Raw genomic sequence first — 20,853 nt, forward strand, 5'->3', positions numbered from 1 at the left:
TGTTTGCTGGTTTTTGAACTGCCATCAAGCCAAAAAATCAGTTGTTTATGCCATTCTGCTTGGTAGGGGAGCTCTCTCCTAGATGACTCACAGACCCCACGGGGGCTGAGGCAGCCTTGCCCACCCAGCTACCAGGCACTGCAACACATCTGCTCCATTGCAGCCAAGACTTTCTGCAGATGTGAAGGAAGGTATCTCAGAAGGAGATTTTTCTGAGTACAGCAGAAATAAATGAATGTACAAGACTGGGCAGGTGTGAAACTGCGGGAGAGGTAGAGCTCAAGGCTAGAAGTTAAGTGACTAAGAGCAGTGGCTAGAAACACAGCCTTGGGTAGGAGGTATGTTATAATAAGCAGAGTTGTTACTGAGCTAAAGGTCTCTATTCTCACAGGGCTGACCTTCGGTTGGAGATAATAGGTGTACTGCTGAGTGCTTTGCAGAGACAATTGTGCGTTTTTATTCACGCTTTCCACACCTCCACAGTAGTACAAAGCTGAAGAGTTCGTGAGTCCTATGGGCCCTTCCCCATCCCAGCATCCATGCTCCAGATTTTCTGTTGCTGAGCTATTATTTGCCTCCTCTGTCCTTGTGTCATCCTGTTTTTCTGTCCCACTTTAATTCTGTTCTGCCCATTAGGTGACATTTTCACAGCAGTAGCAAAATAGGTAAAGTGGAAGGATAAATGAGATTTCTTCCAAGTGGTAAATACCTGCCCTTCAGAAAGCAATTTGTCTTCTTCCCGCAAAAAAAAAAAAAAAAAAAAAGAAAAAAGAAGAAAGAAAAAAGAAAAAAGAAAAAAGAAAAAAGAAAAAAGAAAAAAAAAGGTATATTTCAACAGGGAAATACTTCCATTTTTGCTGTACCTCAAAGTTTTTCATTCAAGGTTTTAAAAAACTCTTTAAAAAGACATCAGAGAAAATTTCTTAGCTGTCTGATAAACAAAACCTACTAGCAGAGAACACACAGTTGACCAGACATTAAGCTGAGGTTCGGTTCCTCTGTTCTCAGGATCAACTGGCTTCTCATCAGAGAAGCCCTGTTTACACATAACTTCCACCAACCAGCTGTACCTATGCAGTCTGGTCTTTCTCTTTGTTGCAGCCTCCTATGTTGAACACTTTGGGCGAAATTCATTTCTGTTGTGGATCCTCCAGAGTGGCTGAAAAGATGGATTTGTCCAGCACATATAAAACCAGGGTGTATTTTAACTGGTTGTGTTTAAGCTATAGATTATTGTATTACAGACTAAGGTCTTAGCCTTAACACAGCCTTATCACAGGCAAGAACAGGCTCTTCCATTGGAATCCTATTAAATTCAAGCTGTGGGTTGAGGGGCTGACATAGCACAGAATAATTTTAAAATGCTCTTATCAGGCCATAAAAATTAACTGTCCATAGGAGTGTTCCCCCTTTTCATGATATGCTTAACTAAGAAAATATATCCTGTGTTTACTTTAAAAAGCCATGGCACTTAAAAATCGATAGCTGGAGATAGTACAACTTTTAGAGAGGCCAGGTCACAGTACACAAACCAGGCGCCCTTCTTTGGTCAAAAAAAAAAAAAAAACCTGGAAATGAAATCTCTGTGGTTGGAGTTTGAGCAGGTTTTGTTGAGAAAAGGACAGAGCTGGGGTGCAGCCAGTCTCTCTGGTTTGCTTTAGCACCAGAGGCAAAGTTATCTCCCTAGACCCTGGCCTGCAGCATCCCTTCTGCTGTCCCCCTTCCTCCTCCACACGGGACAAGAGCGTCGCTCTCAGCAGCAGGTCTTCCAGATCACAGCCTGAGAAGTATTTCGTCTATATATGTGCATATAGAAAAAGCAAAATGATCTTTGCATGTATATGCTTTCTCTCTCATTTTTCCCTGTACATTTACAGTACCATCACCATGCTATCTAACTGCAGATACCTGACGTTTTTCTAAAAGGTAGTAGAAACTCAAAAAAGCAGTGACTTGCTTGGTGACCCAGTAGTAAATTAAAATCATCATACACAATGTGTATGAAATAGAAAATCGAACTTTGGTGCAACAAAACTGACAGTTCCATTTAACAGAGAATAAATGAATGCAGACTGCTGTGGATGACTGACTGATTTAAAGAGACTGTGACGATTTTCCAAGATGAGAAAGCTGATCACAAGAAAATACATATATTTCTATGTGACACAGGTTATACACCTCTTCCAATTGCCAGCGAAATTAGGCTTAAAAAGTATTAAATCTTAGGCATTGGCACTTTTTCCCCATTTTGTTGCTATTTTTTATAGAAAACTCAAAGCCTGAACTTTCAAAAATATCTAAGTGTAGCAAATTCCAGTGATTTCAGTGGAACTCCCTCTCTGAACACAGTGATTGCACAGTCAGATTTATCTACACCATGAAGGTGTGCTATCTGAGACAGTAGAGGTTTCATCCTGCGTGGTATGTCATCCCCTCACTTACCAGCTTCCTACCCAATTCGCATAGGTAGGCTGCGAAACAAGAAGAAGCAGAGGTTATTTCTATGTGTTTATGCATGTAATATTACACTTACATTCAAAATAACAAAACATATTATAAATCAAGCCCTGCTGCCTGTACCCTCTGATTCCAGCAGGACAGTAGCTGGCAAAAAAAATACTACAGAATATAGGGAAAATTCAGTGTTTTCCACCCAAAACCCAGTTATTCACATGTGAAGCAGTCTGATAGAGAAGCTTTGGATTGCTTGTTTCCCATTTGTGCACTAGTTGCTCAGTGCACTTGGGGGAAAAAAAAGTCCTACAATTATGTCTTTCTTTCAGAAAAGAGTGGTTCTGCAAGTATTGCTATAGAGTTTCCCTTTTCTATAGTTTCTAACACAAACTGGGGAAGGTTACATTCAAACTGCACTAAATAGTTGTCTTCATTCCAGATCAGAGGATTAAGCTCAGGTTTAAAATTAAATGTAAATTACAAATAAGTATTCAGAAAACGTTAATTAAAAGTATTACGTTCCTGACTCATTTATTGCTCAGCAAGGGTTCCTAAGTGTCTTAGCTGGAGAAAGGGGCCATTCACATTCCTCCTTTTTTGACCAAGTCATTGTACATGTCTTAGGTTATCCATTTGCAAGTTAATGTAGTGCGAAAGCAAAGGTTTTCATTTTAAAGAAGTAATATTTCACAGCAAGGTATGCTCCTGCAAGATGTAAAACAATCTTTTTCTAAAGCACTGGGAGTTAATCAGCCTTTCTCTTCATTACTACAGAGAGGGTTCGAATGGCATAAGATGCTGATTACTTAGATCCCAGAGTCCATAGAAACTCCAATACGATTACATTTTCCTCCTTTTTATCAGAGTTTATTGTATCTTGGTGTTCAGGTTTTAAGCAGTTTTCAAGTAAAAAAGTAAATTAAGAAGAAGGTATTTTCTGAGTCTTCTGAATAATGATTGTGTTACATCAGAGCGTGCACGAATGTGTGAGGTGGAGCATCCAAATGAATAGCAGAAGGATTGTTCCCTATCACTGCATGTGCACTGGATGCGTTTCAGACAATACAGTTCAGGGGAGCCCTGCATTGCCCTCGCTTTTAAACCAAACTCTTTCAACGACTCACACTAAAAATATCACATAGAGCTAATGTGTACCAGTGGCAATGCTTCTCCCAGCCCACTCGCAGCATTTCTCTTTCACATTTGATCTTTATAGTTTCCATACTGAAGAGATTTGGTTTGCTGAATTCTGGAAATGTTGAAATGCTAGTGTATTAACCTGCTGTACTGAGTCTCTTTTGTTTCTCTTTACCAGAGTGCTGCTTGCCAATTTTTACAACTACAGCAGATTTTACTATTCAAACAGAACCAGATGGAACACCAGTTCAAAGAACATGTCAGAATTAAATATTTCTTTTTTAATTAGTTGCTTCTGATTTATGCAAAAAAAAAAAAAATTAACATAAGAGTGGGAGAATGTGCCATGAATCCAGATGCAACACAGCCCACACAAGCATTATCTTTTCTCTGTCAGAGACACAGAGGCCTTTTCTTTCAATTTTTCTTGTCTTTTCTTTTTTCCTTTTTGTTTCTGGATTTCATTTTTCTTACACTTTCTGCATCTTTTCCTTCTCAAGCCAGCCCCATAATGATGACTGAGGTTCTTTTATGTTCATCAGTCATACTTTTTCATCATTATCTTAATTTTTCTCTTGCAGAAACTGGCTGATCTGCCTCTAAAAAAAAATTACTGTACTCCGTGCTGCAATCCTAGCATCAGTATCTCAATGTGATAGCATCCTTTGAATCTATTCTTTGTTTTCAGTTGGGAGAATCTTTACACGTACATTTTTCTGCTGCAGAAAAAGATTTGGGCAGAAGGTGAAGACTGTGAGGAATATTTCAACTGCTAAAGAAAGTTCATCTCCTTTTTGCTGCCAAGGCATTGCTATTTCTTTGGCATGAATGTTTGCTCATCTTCCCTTTCATGCTTCCCCATTTTTGCCAAGTCACATAAGCATCAGTTCAGTAAAGCATACTGACTGAGGACAGTTGTTAGGCACAGACCAGGAGTTGAGCATGTGATTAGCTGCTTTTTCTTCTGAGGCTTTCAGGATGTTGCTGTCAAGGTCAATGAGAAAGACTTCAGTGACTCAGGAGAGATCTTACTAACAGAAATATTTTCTTCTCACTTTCTTTATGGAGCTGCCACAAATATAACTGAGAATTTTGCACAAAGATCTGAGATGGTTTAAAGCCTTAACTATTTTCACTTAAACCCAGGATGAATATTTACATCCTGTCATTATCAAAGAGTTGTGATCTTATAATGGCTACTCATCTCATGGACAGAGACTTTTGGAAGTAATTTTCAAGCCAAATTAATGAAACAATTTTCAGAATTTCTACTAAAGCCTGTGCCATTTTTACTTAGCATTATATTCTTCTTTACTTAAAGCTCAGTAAGTAAAGGAATTAAGTTATAGTTGTATATACATCATGGGAGAACATGATTGGTCAAATCAACAGTACCACCTAATATGACAGATGAAGAGTGAAGCGTCACAACAGTTAATCTGACCCAGAGCACTGTATGCTATCTAGGGAAATGACACAGTTCTCTAAAAATATTTACTTTGGTATGTTGTGTCAAGTGATGGATTATACAGCTTTTCAAGCCACAAGAGATGCCCACAACAAAAAGCTTCCTGTTGTTAATCAAACTCCAGCACTTTGTCCTTTATTTTCTCAGGCTGTTGAACAGACCTACAGTAAGAGTGTTAAAAGCTGGTAAAACTGCTCCCTCGCTAGAGCTCCCTCAATGACTGTGTTTTATTTAGCAAGGCAGATTTTCATTCTGAAAATAAGATCTTCCATACTATGACATGGTTATGTATAATGACAGAAAGCAGCAATATTCAAGTCGTGCATGTTGTATGTTGTTCCTTATCCAGCAGTTTGCTAAGATTTGCTGCATGATATATTGTGCAGAGCTAAATGTTATTCTTTTTCCCTCTCGTTAACTAGTCTCTAATAAAATGCATATGCCACCCCTTGCATATCTATGTCTTAAAAATATGTCACTCACCCACATTTTTGGGAGACAGTAAGACAGCAATAAAAAGATTTTTCCTGAATGCTAAAAGATGTAGCAGAATAAATAGAGAGGAAGCAATTCATGTGTAGAAACAGCTAAGGTCTTGCAATATGCCGTCAAAGGAAATAAATTGATTTTAGAAGTAGAAACAACTGTGGCTTTTTTTACGTGAACATTTATCTCCTGGAAAAAAATACACACTTGAGATGTTCCTCATTTCTTGTAAGTTAGGGGCCAGTTCCTATAGGCAAATCTGCTCCCGGTGTTGTGCTTACCAATAAAGGCGGTCACATTGAAATACAGGCAATTATCAAAGGCTGTGTTTTTGGATAAGGCCCTAAGGTGTAATTTTCCAGAAGATACATGCTTTTTAGTTTGAATGAAAGTGAACAAAATTTTAAAAAAGAACAAGCAACATACTGCAGTTAGTCAAAGCTAAAATTCTGGTCATGGAAATAAAATGTCATGATTTCAGGTTTGGAGACAGCTGCCTGTCTCGGACCATAGCCATACAGCATGCAATAACTTACAAAATCGCTTGCATCTGCTAAAATAAATACCAGATGTTTGTTTATCATACGTGCAGAAAGTTAAATGTCAAATAATTGCAGGGAAAAGCATTTGATGTTCGTCTTCAAAAGTACTGTATTTCATCACCACCTCTCTCCACAGCTCATTTTAACATGAAACACAAGTTCTTGAAACAAAAAAGGACAAGAAGCACAAAACAGAAAGCTAGTTGTTAAAAATTAGTACTAGTATCTCAGCTGGAGACTAGATCTGAGAAAAATTGTTTACCCCTGGTCTTGTTAACACTTGGAGACCTCTGTGGAGAGAACATACTAAGCTAACTGGAAATTACACAGGTAGTTGGACTCTCTAAGCGTAAGCCTCCAAAAAGCATGACAACTCATAGAATCATAGAATAGTTTGGGTTGGAAGGGACCTTTAAAGGCCATCTAGTCCAACCCCCCTGCAAGGAGCAGGGACATCTTCAAACAGATCAGGTTGCTCAGAGCCCTGTCCAACCTGGCCTTGAATGTTTCCAGGGATGGGGCATCAACCACCTTTCTGGACAACCTGTTCCAGTGTTCCACCATCCTCACTGTAAAAAATTTTTTCCTTGTATCAAGTCTGTATCTGCCTCCTTCCATTTTAAAACCATTACCCCTCTTCTTATCACAACTCCTATCTGTTTGGTGACACAGCTGTTCTGGAGCTGCTGTCCTTTGCAACGATTCCTCTGGACAGCATAAGACAAAAGAGCTGTGTCTTAACAGCTGCATTTTGGTACCTTCAGGTTCCAGTTGTGAATAGCAGTTGATGTGGTTGAATGTCAACTCTGAGCAATCCCTGTGACATTTAGAATGTGTATTTTATGCACAATTTTGCCTTTTACAGAAGTTAAACTTTAAAAATACATTGGAAAGAAAGCAAAATGCATCACAAAGTGATTAATGAAGGTGAGCTTAACAGCCCCTTAAGATGTGTCATGCAGTTTCCAAGGTAGTCTTCTACATAATTTATTTCTATCACCTCACTTAGAGAAGAAGATTGGTAATTTTAGAGCTTGATTTACAAACATACTTAGGCACCCCAGAGGGGTGCTCAGTGTTGCAATTCTGTTTGTATGCACCTGGAGAGGACCAGTTCCTCCAGAGGTGACTGCAGAAAACTGTCAAAGGGAGGAAAATGCCTTAAGATCTGCCTCTCTCCTGGACCTCTGCACTGAGACAGAGTTAGTACTTAAAAACTCCAACCCTTCTGCTTCTCTGCTGCTTAACTCCACCTTTCTTGTTTGCCCTGCTCCTTTCTCTCAAAACACTAATGGGGAAAGGTTATTCTTTTTTCCTGTATCAGCCTGTGAGCAAACATCCCCTGGTATGTGACAGGTCGAGGGTTACAGCTTGCTTTTGCAAGGAGTTGAAAGCTGTGGCACGCAGCTGAACACTCGAGCCATCAGCCTCCGGTCGCTCCAGGAGAGGACTGCTGTTGACATAGTTCCAGTTTTCAAGAAGCACACAAAGATTTGCTGATCCGGAGAGAGCACGTCTATGTGAAGAGATGTTCTCCCTAATGACAAGAGATGCCCCCCTCCTCCTGTTCTGTGTTACGCAGTTCCTGGAGCCAGGAGCGGTAATGAGATTGCCTCTTTCCTACCTGTAGGCAATAAATAAGAGACCTGCTCAGACTGACTCTTCCTCTCCCAGTGGGCTGTTAATTTCTGGCAGGAGAATTTCTGCCTACCTTTTGAATTCTGCCAGGTTTTAGGCATGAAGGTGATGTCTAAATCCTTTTGAGTGTTTAGGTCTTACTTTTGGGCAGTGGGTTAGATGCTGTAGGCTATTCAGTGCCCCAAGAGTTAAGGGGGTATATTAAACAACAGCATTTGGGACTGAGCAAAATTTGGGCACCTGAAATTCTTTCACAGGACAAGCCTGAGTCACCAGAATGGTCAGTGACTGGTAGTTGAAATTGTTAGCTCAGACATCAACTGATCAAACTTTCCCCTAACCCCCTGATGTTAAATTTTAGCTTGGCTTCAAATATCTAGAACTCTTGTAATAGGCCATTGCTTGACTTTATTCACAATGAAGTACTTACTGTATATTAAAAAGCCCCTACTAGAATCATTTCAAATCAGTTGGAATGGTACAGGCTTGGGACCCTAATCATTTCAAAACTGAAGAGCTGTTTCAAATTGTAAGAGAAGCAGATCATTTAAATAACTTAACTCTGCACTCCCTCAGACTTCCAGATTTTCAAGTGCACTTCATCCTGGAAGTGAATGTGGTATTGGACATAACTCAGCACAGCACACTTTACAATCAGCCGAGTACAGTTTGGAGAGCATTTGAAGTTAAGCTGAGATTGCTCAGCGCAATGATGCCCAGATTCCCCCATTAACTTTCAGATTGCAACAATCTAACATCTGAGACTCTCTAGTTGCTTTAAATCACTTGATTGTTTTTGTAAGGTAGTGCTGGGATTTTTTTTATTTTTTTTAAGACTGAATTTTTCTGTCATGATAAAACAAAATGTTGCAGTATTTCACCCCAAAAGACAAGGGCTAAAATGTTACATACAGACTTTATCAGCCTTAAAAACTGGGGCAGAGGCAGGGGCTTTGCCCTGAAAGCTGGTTCTATCTGTCGCACACAAGGCTGCTATTCTTGTGTTGGGAGATTTCAAAATGCCTTGCATATGACATGGACATTGAGAGGGCAGCCACTCTGTCCTCAATAGCACTTCCTTCAGCCCTCTGAGAGAGAATGCAGAGCATGTTGATTTAACCGCTCCAGCGCCTTTGGATATATGACATACATCCAGGAAAAAGGATGCCTGTGGGACACGGGACGTATATTCTGCATCCTGCATACTTTGGAAATAATGAAAAAGCCTAAGACATTCATGGGACATTCACTTGAGAAGGGTTAATTCAACTTATTATTATCCTACTAAAGTCTGGAGAATGGAAGTTTAGGGGAATAAATTACTCTTATTAGTATTTTGTGAATAATGTCATTTTACATTGAAATTAAATGGTTTGCTTTAGGAAACAAAGAGAAGGTTGTAGCTGCACAGAAGGAGGGCAATGAATTTTATTTTAATTGGCTTATTGTTATGGCTAAAGAAAGGCTGTAAGGAAATGGCAGGTGTTTCAAAGCTGTGGTCACCAACCTGGCTGTGAGAAAATTTTGTGCCTAGTTTCAGCCATTTGGCATCTGGACTTGTGCCCCAGGACAAAGGTTTATTTTGCCAGCAGAACTGACTTGAGTAGCCGCACTCCTGCACCCTACATCATCCTCCCAGCTATGCTGATACATATTCTGTGATACCACACAGTGAACTAGATAAGGAAACAGATCTGGATGACAAATAAATAACTGGGGGACAGAAAGATTAACCTACATCACTTGTCCATTTGATTGCAATGTAACTTCATGAGAGAAGGAGGACAGAGAATGAGTGAAGAGAGAAGGCCTCTAACACGCATTCATGTGTACACCATAGCACTTATTTCTCAGCAAGTTCAAAATGTCATCATTTTCTAATGAGTAAAGTTCCTTACATTTGACAGTTGCAAACGAATTATTGCACTTATGTTAATGCTTCTTTCTGTTTTCTTCAATTACATCATATGGTACAAGCAACTCATTTGCCTTTTTCCCAAGAAAATGACACAGTGATTATTAATTATCTTGTGACTAACTAATACACCATGGGATTCTTTTCTCCTCTTCTGTTTGCAAGTGATGAGCTCCTGGGTTTTAGCAGGATTCTTGTTGTCGTTCCCCAAGTGCATGACTTTGATATTGTACTATTAAATTTCACTCCATTTCTAATACTCCAGTCCTCAGGGTCATTCAGTTCTTGCTGCATGACTCTCCTCTTGTATTGACAATGCCTTGCAGCTTTGTGTCCTCAGCGAATTTAAATAGCATCTACACAAGGTAGTTAATGAAAGTATTAAGTAAGATTGTTCACCAAACTGATCCTTGAAGAAGTTCTCTAGGAACTTCTCTGCAGTCTGGTGGTTCCCAGTCCCACTGATGGGGTCTCTGGTTCCTCTCCCATAGAGGAGAGATAATTCTCTGCCATGTGTATAGCCCTCCTGGCTAATTAGGCAAATGTTCCCGTCTCCTGTGATTACTCTGCTTACAAAAGAGGAGATTATGGCTACATTATTATCAACAATACACTGCAATTTCCTTTATATAAAACCCTTATTATCTCTGTAAAACAGGGTGGGGTAGAGGGAGTGTCACTTCTGCATTACTGGTAGGCTCTGAACTGATTGTCCTCACGTCCCAATTTATTCCTTACCACAGGTAGATCTAGGCCTTCTCCGCTTTGTTTCTGGAATTGGGACCCAAGGAGCCATCTCAAAAGAAACAAGGAAAGAATATTATCTGAAAACATACCGTGTAGATGTTAGCTCCAATGGAGAGGACTGGATCACACTGAAGGAGGGAAACAAGCCTGTTGTAAGTCTTTTTTACCTATCTTCAGCCAAGAAATAGGCTGTTAAACTGTTTGACTATTCTCAGTTATGAAAAAAAAAAGAGGAATAAGATATCATAGGTTTAATCAGCATGATCAGAGTTAACAATATCCCAAATCCGAAAGATAGCGATTGTCTCAGTAGTAGTGTGTTACAGAAATTGTTTCTCCAAAGCCTAGAGCAGCTGAAAAGGGTGCCAGGTGCTGCCCCATCTGTTACACCTATCATCATTTGAGTGGTTTGGGTCTGGAGTATGCTGCTGTTTCCCAGTTTGCCAGAGATTTTCCATGTGACCCTGAGAAAAACTTTATGGGGAACCTTTTGAAAAACATGTATCTGCAGTGAAGCTCTGGGTAGGCAGTGTGTCAGCACCTCAGCTCCCTATCCATAGCCACGCTGTCTTGCAGGAGTGCTAGCAAGTCATTAGTAGTTTGTTAGACTTCCAGGCATCTCAGTGATGGGGGTCATGCAGACAGATAATTAGGCACATCTTTCCATCCTTATAGATTTTTATCACCTTTCCATTTATCACAGGATTTGCTCTCTGTGACCTCCCAATGAAACAGCTCTAGACACTCATAAGAAAAATCTTCATTATCCGCTACCATGAGCATAAAGCTCGTTACTGAGAAGTCAGTTCTGCTCCAACTCTCACATGAATAGTCCCAGTGAGGCTGTGCCTCCCTTCCCACCTCACTCAGGATGTGCCCAGGAGCAGCATCCCCAGAGGCTGCCAAGGGGCTGATGCAACTGGAAAGGTTTTGTGGTACCTCCCTTCAAAATAGCTTTTTTGTGACCCTTCTGTGAACACCCAGAAGAGCTATGTGATATTAAACTCTATCAGTGTAACCATATCGAATTCTAAATATTTGGTTACTGGTTTGTCCCTGATTCATCTGTAAGTGCTATGCCAAGTACACTACATTTATCTAATCAAAATGGTAGCAGTGTTTAATGCATGCATCTTTCTTCTGTGAAGCACTTTGTAAAACAGTAAAAAATGAATCCTGAAAGCTTCTCTTTGACAGGTATTATCCTGGTTTTACAAAGAAGGAACTTTAGAAGGTCAAATGCCACAATGTGGGCACTGTGTAATGATCTATAAAGGTACAATAACTGACTTGCCCAAAGTCACAAGAGGAACTAATGCTGTGGCTGGTATGAGACACAGGGTTTCCTGGCTCTGGTTCCCGTAATCTGAACAAATGCCTCTTTCAAAGTCAGACCATGCCTGATTTTCATTACCAACTTCAATTTGTAAACTCTCCAAGAGTATATTTTACATTAATTTCTATTGTACACGCTGTCCTTAATTGTAAAGAACAGTTCCTAAACTTGTCTTATTTGTTCAAAGGGTTTCTAAAAAAATCAGGTTTCTAAAATGACAATATTTTGCTGTTGATCAGGACAAGAAAAAACTCCTACTACCTTTATTCAAATGAAAAGTTAAGGATACTTGGCCTTTGAAGGAACTACAAAAGCAGGCAGCCACAGATCTCTGCAAGGCAGCCTTACACGAGTGTTGCGCTGACCACATGTGAAGGATTTGTGTACGTCTGAGAAAAGAGTGATTTTCCCTGTCAGATGCAGACCTTGAGAAAGCTGCAGCAGGTCCTCTCAGAGAAAAAAAATAAAAAGTAGCTGACAAGAAATGTAGCTCCATTTAAAATCTCTTACTGGATATGAAACTCCTATATTAAATTACCTGAGCTATAACTGGGCCTGATGAGTTGGCAGCTGTGCGCTGCTGGCCTTCGCTCCAAATTAGTGCAGTTATTGCAAGTAACAAACAGGAAAGTAGACAGTGTGTGTAAGAAATGGGAGAATCTCCCATAAAAGGAGAGGGGTTTGTGTCCATGGAAAACAACAGGAAATTGGTTGTCTCTACGTGAGGAAGAAGCAGGAAGCTGAATCTCCTTCTTTGGATTAGAACATTGCAAGGTTTCGGCTCTGCGAGGAAGGAGCACGTCTGCAGGTTCCTCAACATGAAAGCACAGCACAATCCTGTCCCTTCTTGTGGAAGTCTCATTGTTCATCTAATTTGACTGTTAGCCTCAGGGGACGCAGAGAAAATCTTAGAGCCTGCTATATAGGTTTTAAATAAACTTCCATCTGAGTATGCATGGAGAAAGAAAGTCTAGTACTTGTTAAAAAGGATTTATAAGTGGAAGGTTAACAAAGCAAAGTTTGCATGATACACTCTGCAAAACCCTTAAGCCCAAGAACAGCAAAATAATACATGTTTTTATGCTGACTCTAGATCGGATTTTTATCCAAACCTTTAATTTTGGCCTGAGGTTCTTAGCTTTTTGCCTCACTCCATGAGTGTATGAGGAATAAAACTGCCCTAATGAGGCATTGAGGGATTCTCCCAGGACACAGCAGTCCTTGGGTGGCAAAGACTAGTGTATGTCATTCCTGTATATAGATCTGGGCATTAGGAATACCTCAAAATAGGCAGGGAGTGGACAGATTCCTGTTGAATTTAGGTGAGCTCCTGCTCTCAAGATAGCCCTGAGCTCTCCTCGTCTGCTCTGCCGCACTATGGTGTGTTGTGGGACTCTGCAGCTGGGAAGTGTTAGTTAGTATCATTACCTTACATCTTTGTTTTTCCTCCCCAAGCTTATGTGTCTGCAAAAATTGTGTTAGGAGTTTAAGGAAATGGTTCCCCATGCAAGTCTTTTGTCTTATGCCCCCCAAAAATAATGCTAGTTAGACCTTGTATCATAACTATGTGTAAAAAACAGAGTTATAAACATTTAAGAGAAAGCCTAACAAATATGTATTTTTTCTTTCCACACAAAGGTGTTTCAAGGGAATAGCAATCCCACTGAGGTTGTTTACAGACCTTTTGCCAAACCAGTTTTAACACGGTTTGTGCGAATTAGACCTGTGTCTTGGGAAAATGGAGTATCACTGAGATTCGAAGTTTATGGCTGCAAGATAACAGGTTGGTCTTGGGAAGGATTTTAAAAATGAGGGCATTTATTGTCCCTGTACTATGGGTTTTATTTTTATGAGTGAAATGCATCTTCACTACTCCTACTGTGATCTGAATGTAGAAATGTAAAAAAAAAAAAACCCAAAGAAAATAAAACACTACAACCCAAACATCTGCTGTCAGCTGGATGTTGTTCTGGCATTATCTTTTAGGTGTTCATCTTTAAGAAGTGAAAAATAAAAAATGTTTAATTACTTTTCTTGCCATTATTTATTATTTGCTTTGTGCAAAATACCTGAGATACACAGGTATTTTGCAAATTCCCATCTCGTTTTTCCTTCCTAACCTACAGTCCCTCTCTCTCATGCCTGCTATTTTTACACAGTTCTCAGCAGGTTTCCCAAGAAACAAACACATGTAACTGGATTTAAAAGCATTGCAAGGTGCAAACACTTAGATCTGAAGCCTATTCAGGCAACTAGACATACATTGTCAGGTTCTCACTAGTGATCAGTACCAGAATGTAGCTACCAAAATAACTGTCCAAAGTGCTTTCTGAACTGACAGCAAAAGGCATTCATTATCATCAAAATACTGTTTTTGAAAAAAAAAAAAAACAGGCACAAGCAGGCATTTTTTTACAAGTCCTTTTTTCTAGTTTTAGGATTTCTAAAACTCTTACAAAATTGAGCCATTTTCATATGTAAAGTAAAAATACAACAAGTTATAGATTAAAGAAAAGGTTAATGATTTTTACAAAGCTGATTTTTCTAAAAAGTATCTAGTACCATTTTATAGCACTTAATACAGTTCATTGGCACTAATTTTTAATAGTTCTATGGATATCTATCTTTTTTTTTCCCTTAAGGTGTTTCTTAGTCTTGAAAATCTTTCTTAGGACATAAGGAAAATAAGATTACTGATTACTATGTTACAGATTTCCAGGTCATTCTATGAAATCTTTTCAGATTAGATAAAGGTAATCTCAGTGGAACTGCTGTTACACACTGTATTGGAAATCTTCATTCCTAGCACTTTTTCCTACTTCAAATTTATATTTATCTGGGACCACAAAAAAAAAACCCCAACTATTTAGCTTCTGTCATTTGAAAAAGTCTGGGAGACAAAAGAAATACAATAAGAAAATCTCAAGTACAGCAATAAATTGTATTTCACAGAATGTATAAAATATTTTCATTTCCAAAATCACCAAAATTAAGTAATCTGCAACTAGGTTTTGGCTGATTTGGGAAGTTTTCTCTAGGGATATGTTCACAAATTCAGATATAACCCTGCACTCTTTGCCTTAACAAGAAGAATAGAAAACAGGAATAGAATAGGATTTTCTGATCCTTTTGGTTCTCATCAAGCCAGAAATACTTGTGGTATTTTGGTACTTCCTGCCAAAAGTAGGATGTGTAAGTTTGAGCAAATTAAAATTATACACACATCCAAAGAGATTATTTTGGATATAAGAAAGAAATAAGTAATTGCTTATCATAGTTGAGCTGACTGATGTGTCCTGTTTCTGTTTTGGGCTCATTCAGATTAACTATTTAATTTTCTCTCGGTAGATTATCCTTGTTCTGGGATGCTGGGTATGGTGTCTGGGCTCATTCCTGACTCTCAGATTACTGCATCTACTCAAGTTGATCGAAACTGGATTCCAGAAAATGCTCGCCTCATAACAAGCCGTTCAGGTTGGGCGCTGCCGCCAACTACTCATCCATATACAAATGAATGGCTTCAAATAGACCTTGGTGAGGAAAAAAAAGTGAGGGGCATAATTATCCAAGGAGGCAAGCACCGAGAAAACAAAGTATTCATGAAAAAATTCAAAATTGGCTACAGCAACAATGAATCAGACTGGAAAATGATCATGGATTCCAGCAAGAAGAAGATAAAGGTAAGGAGGAAAGTTCTGCACTGAAAAGATTGCATTAAAAAAAGGTTCGCTTTAAATTTGTATGCATCTATATCTGGCCTTAGAAAAGGCGCACAGTTGGGATGAAGCCAAGTAGGAGGACTCCTGGGGCAGTAACCCTGAAAGGATGCTGTGGGAACTGTCCCATGCCTGAGGGCAGGAGCTGGCCTTAGGACATTTGCCTCTGTTGTTTATTCAACAGCTAGTTCAGACTGGACTTCTGACAAGGGTGCTGTGCTGCTGTGGCCCCTACATTACTGTAAAATCCTGTCCAACATAATACACAACACTGACGAAAAAGTAGGGTTTCCTCTGCAGTTTTACCACTGACAGTTAACAAACTTATTGGAGGCACTAAGTTACTTTTCCTTTGCTTCTTTTTTGTCTGAGCTGTAGAATGACAATGATGTGACTCAATGGGGTACTTGTTAGATTTCTGAACTGCCTGTAGACTGCTCTGAGAGCTTCACAGGCTCTCCGTAATGGTCTGATCCAAGCCCCATTGAAATAAAGTGATGGTGGTTTTGATGTTATCCCATCCTAAGTGAAAAGTACTATTGTATTGTCACAAGTAAAGCATCTTGGAGGTTGCTTGAGAGAAAAACGCAGCTGGTTCATAGGTCCAAGCAGAATGTGCAAGACATTTACAGAGGAGGACCAAATAAATTGCTGGGTTAGATACCAAGGAAAAGAAAATGAGAGTGGCCCAGAAAGGTTTCTGGGGATGTACCTATTTTGGTCTGTCTTTGAATGTAGGCTTTTCAGGACATGACTGTTTAGTTTATTTACCTCAAATCCCATTCATTAGGTCTTCTATCCCATTTTGTTATTGTTGCTCACAAAGTGCATTTTTGCCTCCAGAGCCATAATCTTTTTTTAGTCCTCCTGCCCTGTTCCTTGACGAAAACAGTGGGCACGCAGTCCTGTTCAGGATCTGCTGCTGCAGTACTGGAATGATTAGGGAATCATATATAAAAAATGTGCCCTCAAAAGGCAAATCGGTGTGGTGCTTGGCAGATGGGAATCCTGAGAGTTGCTTCACGTCTCAGCTGCGTTAGTCTGAAAATTAGATGTAAAAGCTGTTTTGCTATGTAGACTCATCCATTGGACCAACCTGTGTTTCCTTAAAGGAAAAACTGAGTGGGCCCAGGCATGTAGCTTTTCCAGGCACATTTGGTAAATATTGGACTTCATTCTCTCCTGTTTTAATCTCACTGAATATGTCTGCATTTTCTCGCTTCTCATCACTTTTCATCATTTGTTTTGGGGATTAAAACTAAATGAATTCAGCCTTTGCAGTCAGCTCCTTTCTCTTGTTACCATGAGTTTTGACTTCATCATAAAGTGTGAAGAGAGTGTAAATCAACAATGGGATCTAACCATTTTCTTTCTAAAATAGATGTTGTTTTGACATGTACTTCTACACTGTGGCTCAATGAGGGAAAAAAATAATGCCATATGCTTTCAAAGCAGTGCACCGTCTGGTGCATGGCTTTCTGTTTTCTAATACAAGCACTTGCCATCATTGTCAGAAGTTAGCAGTTTGACAAGAAAACTAGTGCACTAACTAATGCACTGAGCCCATCCTCAGAGTTCATCACTACCAGAAATTAACTTTCAAGATTAATGGAATGGAAAGGCCTGGAATTCAAATCTCCTGTGGCATAATTATAATCCTTCCCAAAAATTCAAGACATTTAATAAACTTTCTTCTGAAGCACAAGTTTTCTTTAAAGAGAATCTGATAAATCCTATGATTTGGGAGTCTAAGAGACTTTAAATGTTAATACTGAAATGTAGTATTTTTAAATACAAGTGGAGCTGGATGGGACAGCATGCTGTAATGAGTCACAGCAGGAATGTGGATTAGAAACAGCCCTGTTCTATGAAATGAAACACATCGTTTCACTTGGTTAAAGTCTTGACTTCCAATAAACAAACAACTGCATTTTAGGGAAAAAAAAGAGCAATGACAAGCTGAACAAAATAACAGAATATGTCCAAAGGATTAAACATCACCTTGTTTCTCAACATGATCTTGTCATCCATGCCTGCAGCTCCTTTCACTAAGAGTACCATAACTCTTTCTTCTGTGCCTGAGCCAATCTCTGCTATTTTTGAATGTGCAGAAAGTTTCTCCCTTTAGCCCAGCTCAAGCACTCAAAGGAGCTAACATCACTGAAATCCTCAAACAAGCATGCAGAACCCCATTTTCATTTCAAGATACAATTTGTATTTCTTCCCCATAGTCTTACTCGAGCTTACTCCATAAAGTCCTCTTTCTCTTTCTTACTTCTTTTCTCCTTCCACTTACCTACTGGTGACTTTCTTTGGTTTTTTTACACCTCGTCTCAACATTTCTGGTACAAGAAACTTCTGACTATTCTGGAACAATCTTTTAAATATTTTCTGCCATGCTTATTTTGATTTTAAAATATATTAGGAAGACTTTTTTCATCTCAACAGTTTAGCTTCTCTTTTGTTTAGCTATTATTTATTATAACCTATCTTTGTAATGAAGTAAAGCAATTTGTGACATAGCCCGTATAAAAGACACTCTTAATGTGAAGTTTTACTGTATACTCCTCTCTCCTCCCCCACAGAGAATATCAGTACGTGTTTTAAATGAACAGTCAAAATTGAATCACAGGCAGCTCTGCACTACAAAGGACAATGATTCAATATAATTATGATTCAATATAATTCTAGATGCCTATTGAATTCTAATGTCTATGTGTCAGTACTCCAGTACTGATGTCTTTTATAAAACAGTTTTCATTATTATATGTTGCTATTAAGACTACTATTAAAAAGGAAGCAAAGATTCCTCAGATACATGTGTCTGTCTACTTTTTACACATAAAATGGCATTCATTCTTTCTTATATGGTAGGTAGTTTTTCTGATCATTTGCACTATATTGCTATTCAAATCTAATAATATGTAATTGCATGTTAATTGGATCTGACAGGCTATCTACGTGTGAATTCTTGACAACTGTCTTCCAAGCACTGGCAAAATACCAGGTCAACCAGTGCCCCTTGAAGCCACGTTGGAGGCACAGTCTTCCCTAGGAAATAGGAACAGAAGCATTAATGTTGAAGTTACTTTTTAAATTTAGTTGGTCGTGGTCTCCCATCATTATTGGCTTTTGTGACTAGCACTCCAACCAACAGCCAGAAGGCGTTGTCGACCATTGATTCATAATGCAGAAGTATACAGTAAAAACAAGCAAGACTTTTAGGACTGCACGGAAAATACAAGCAACACTCAGTTTTGCCAGTGCTGGTTTTGTGTCCTGTGAAATACAGACAGTTTTTTCCATGGCCTCTGTTTTATCTGTCCCCAGATCAATAGGAGGAGTTCATTGCAGATTGGGTTTTGTTCTCATCCAAAATGAAGGACATCTGGTTGTTTCTTCCTGAAGAAGGCTTCAGGCTTCCCAGCTATGAGTTGAAAGTATCTTATAAATAGCACTTATAATCCCAAATTTGAACTAGTTCAAATAAGATCTTTTAAAATATTTTACCATTTAACTAATGCATAGAAAAGTAAAGTTGAAAATACTTTACTTCATTGTTATATACATGTTCATATTTTGTTCCTTAGAGTATTCTCTACATTATTTTCCGAAGCCATTTTTTATCATAAAATAGAGTAAAAATAGCTCCTTTTGCCTAGGTTATAAACTCTTCATGGCAAGGACTGCTTCTTTGTGCAGTTAACTCATTGTAAGGACCAGTCATATCCATGAAGGCACCCAAGGTGTTGCTATAAGTACAAATTACAACTTGTTCTATATGCAAAAGATCACTGACAAGAGAAGCTGAAGGTATCAAACAAATGCCATTGAGAGCTGCATTATGGCTGAAGAACCCAGAGTGCAACACAGAGAAGAGATTTTTGTCTGAAATGTACATTTGCTGACCTGCCTTGCCTGTTAGATTATATTGCAGTTTTGTCAGGAAGCAGCTTTCTTCTTTCTTTCTTTCTTTTTACTCTTATTCAATAGCAGACTGACTGGAAGAACTCTTGCAGCTACTGTTCCTGGAGTTTAATTTATGCCTTTTGAAATAACTACAACTTGTGAAACTCTGTCACTGGGGGAAATCAGATTGAAATTTTCTCTTGAATAGTTGGATTATTATTGTAACCACTTAAAAGGTGACAGGATCTTCACCTCAGCCATTTTTTTTTTCCCTGAGAAGTGTTGAAAATGTCACCCAGTTAAACCCCAGATCAGAATGTCATTTAAAAACATGTCTCATTAAACACTCAGCTCTTGTTATGACCCTGATGGATTGGTTGCTACTGAGTTTATGAAAAATGAAATGCATTACTTTTCCGAGAAGCTTTAACTATGTATTTTCCATTCTCATTTACGATAGGAATGCTTGACACTTATTAAGTGGTTACAATCTGGCCTACTGCTCACCTAATTCAAAGACTAGAGAACGAAGCGGAAAAGATGAGTGTTGAAAATAGGGTTGTTTTTTTTTTAACAAGTAGCATTTGTCATGCTTTGCAGACTTTTGAAGGCAACACCAACTATGACACGCCTGAACTGCGGACTTTTGAACCTATATTGACGAGATTCATCCGCGTCTACCCTGAGAGAGCCACACACGGAGGACTGGGGTTGCGAATGGAGCTGCTGGGCTGTGAACTCGAAGGTAATTGCTCTGCTAGAGATGAATGCACTTTATTATTTTCATAAATACATTCTCCACTTGGACTACTGCTGAACACTGCTGTGTCTGTACAGGCAGCACGTTGGACTCTCGCTTCCATGACTGCCATTAGTGCTGTTTTTTGGCCTAATCAGTTCCTTTTCTGCAGACATTTGAATATGCCCAAGGCACAAATATTATTCTTTCTCCTATTCCTTTGTTGAATCACAGTGATATTCTCCACATGGTTTTCTGTTCCCTTAAGCAGCCTTATGATTATACTTTCGAGAAGCGTAGAGCTATTAGGAGAGAATTAAGACAGGAACTTATATTTTATGATACCATGATACAACCCTGGAAGAGATGTTTTCTGAGAATGCAGAGGGAGCTTTGCACTAAATGTAGTAATTACATCCCTTGCTCCTTCAAAGGACATGAAAGTCACACCAGACGCTATGGCGGGCAAAGATTACTTAGCTGGACAGGCTCTGTGCTGTTTCTTTTTGGGAGGCAGAGGGGGCTTCTTTGTTCCTTACCAAGCTTTAATTTTGCAAGAGTATGTAGGAGACGAAAGACCAAGAAAAGCAAAGTTTAGATATTTATCCTTGGACTGTAACATGAAGTCAAGCTTTGATTCTTGTTATATAAACAGTAATTATTTAACTTCATAGATAACTACTGGTAAGACTATGTGAATTTCATTAATTTATCTGATGGCTGATGGTATAGTGGCATGGCTTGTAAACCACACAGCTTAGCAATA

The 20,853-nt window shown here is 39.0% G+C and overlaps 1 protein-coding gene across 4 annotated transcripts in view; it reads left to right on the forward strand.

The window, feature by feature from the left end:
* Window positions 1-20,853, forward strand: part of NRP1 (neuropilin 1) — a 112,394-nt gene that overhangs the window by 70,619 nt on the left and 20,922 nt on the right. For all 4 annotated transcript variants that reach the window (XM_086742001.1, XM_086742002.1, XM_086742003.1 and 1 more), the window contains exons 8-11: window positions 10,384-10,539; window positions 13,362-13,506; window positions 15,072-15,403; window positions 19,949-20,093. In XM_086742001.1, coding sequence (XP_086598127.1) covers window positions 10,384-10,539; window positions 13,362-13,506; window positions 15,072-15,403; window positions 19,949-20,093 — 778 coding nt within the window. The remainder of the gene's footprint in view (window positions 1-10,383; window positions 10,540-13,361; window positions 13,507-15,071; window positions 15,404-19,948; window positions 20,094-20,853) is intronic.

The sequence above is a fragment of the Chlamydotis macqueenii genome, chromosome 2, assembly GCF_036417535.1.
Source record: "Chlamydotis macqueenii isolate bChlMac1 chromosome 2, bChlMac1.mat, whole genome shotgun sequence".
Taxonomy (NCBI): Eukaryota; Metazoa; Chordata; class Aves; order Otidiformes; family Otididae; genus Chlamydotis; species Chlamydotis macqueenii.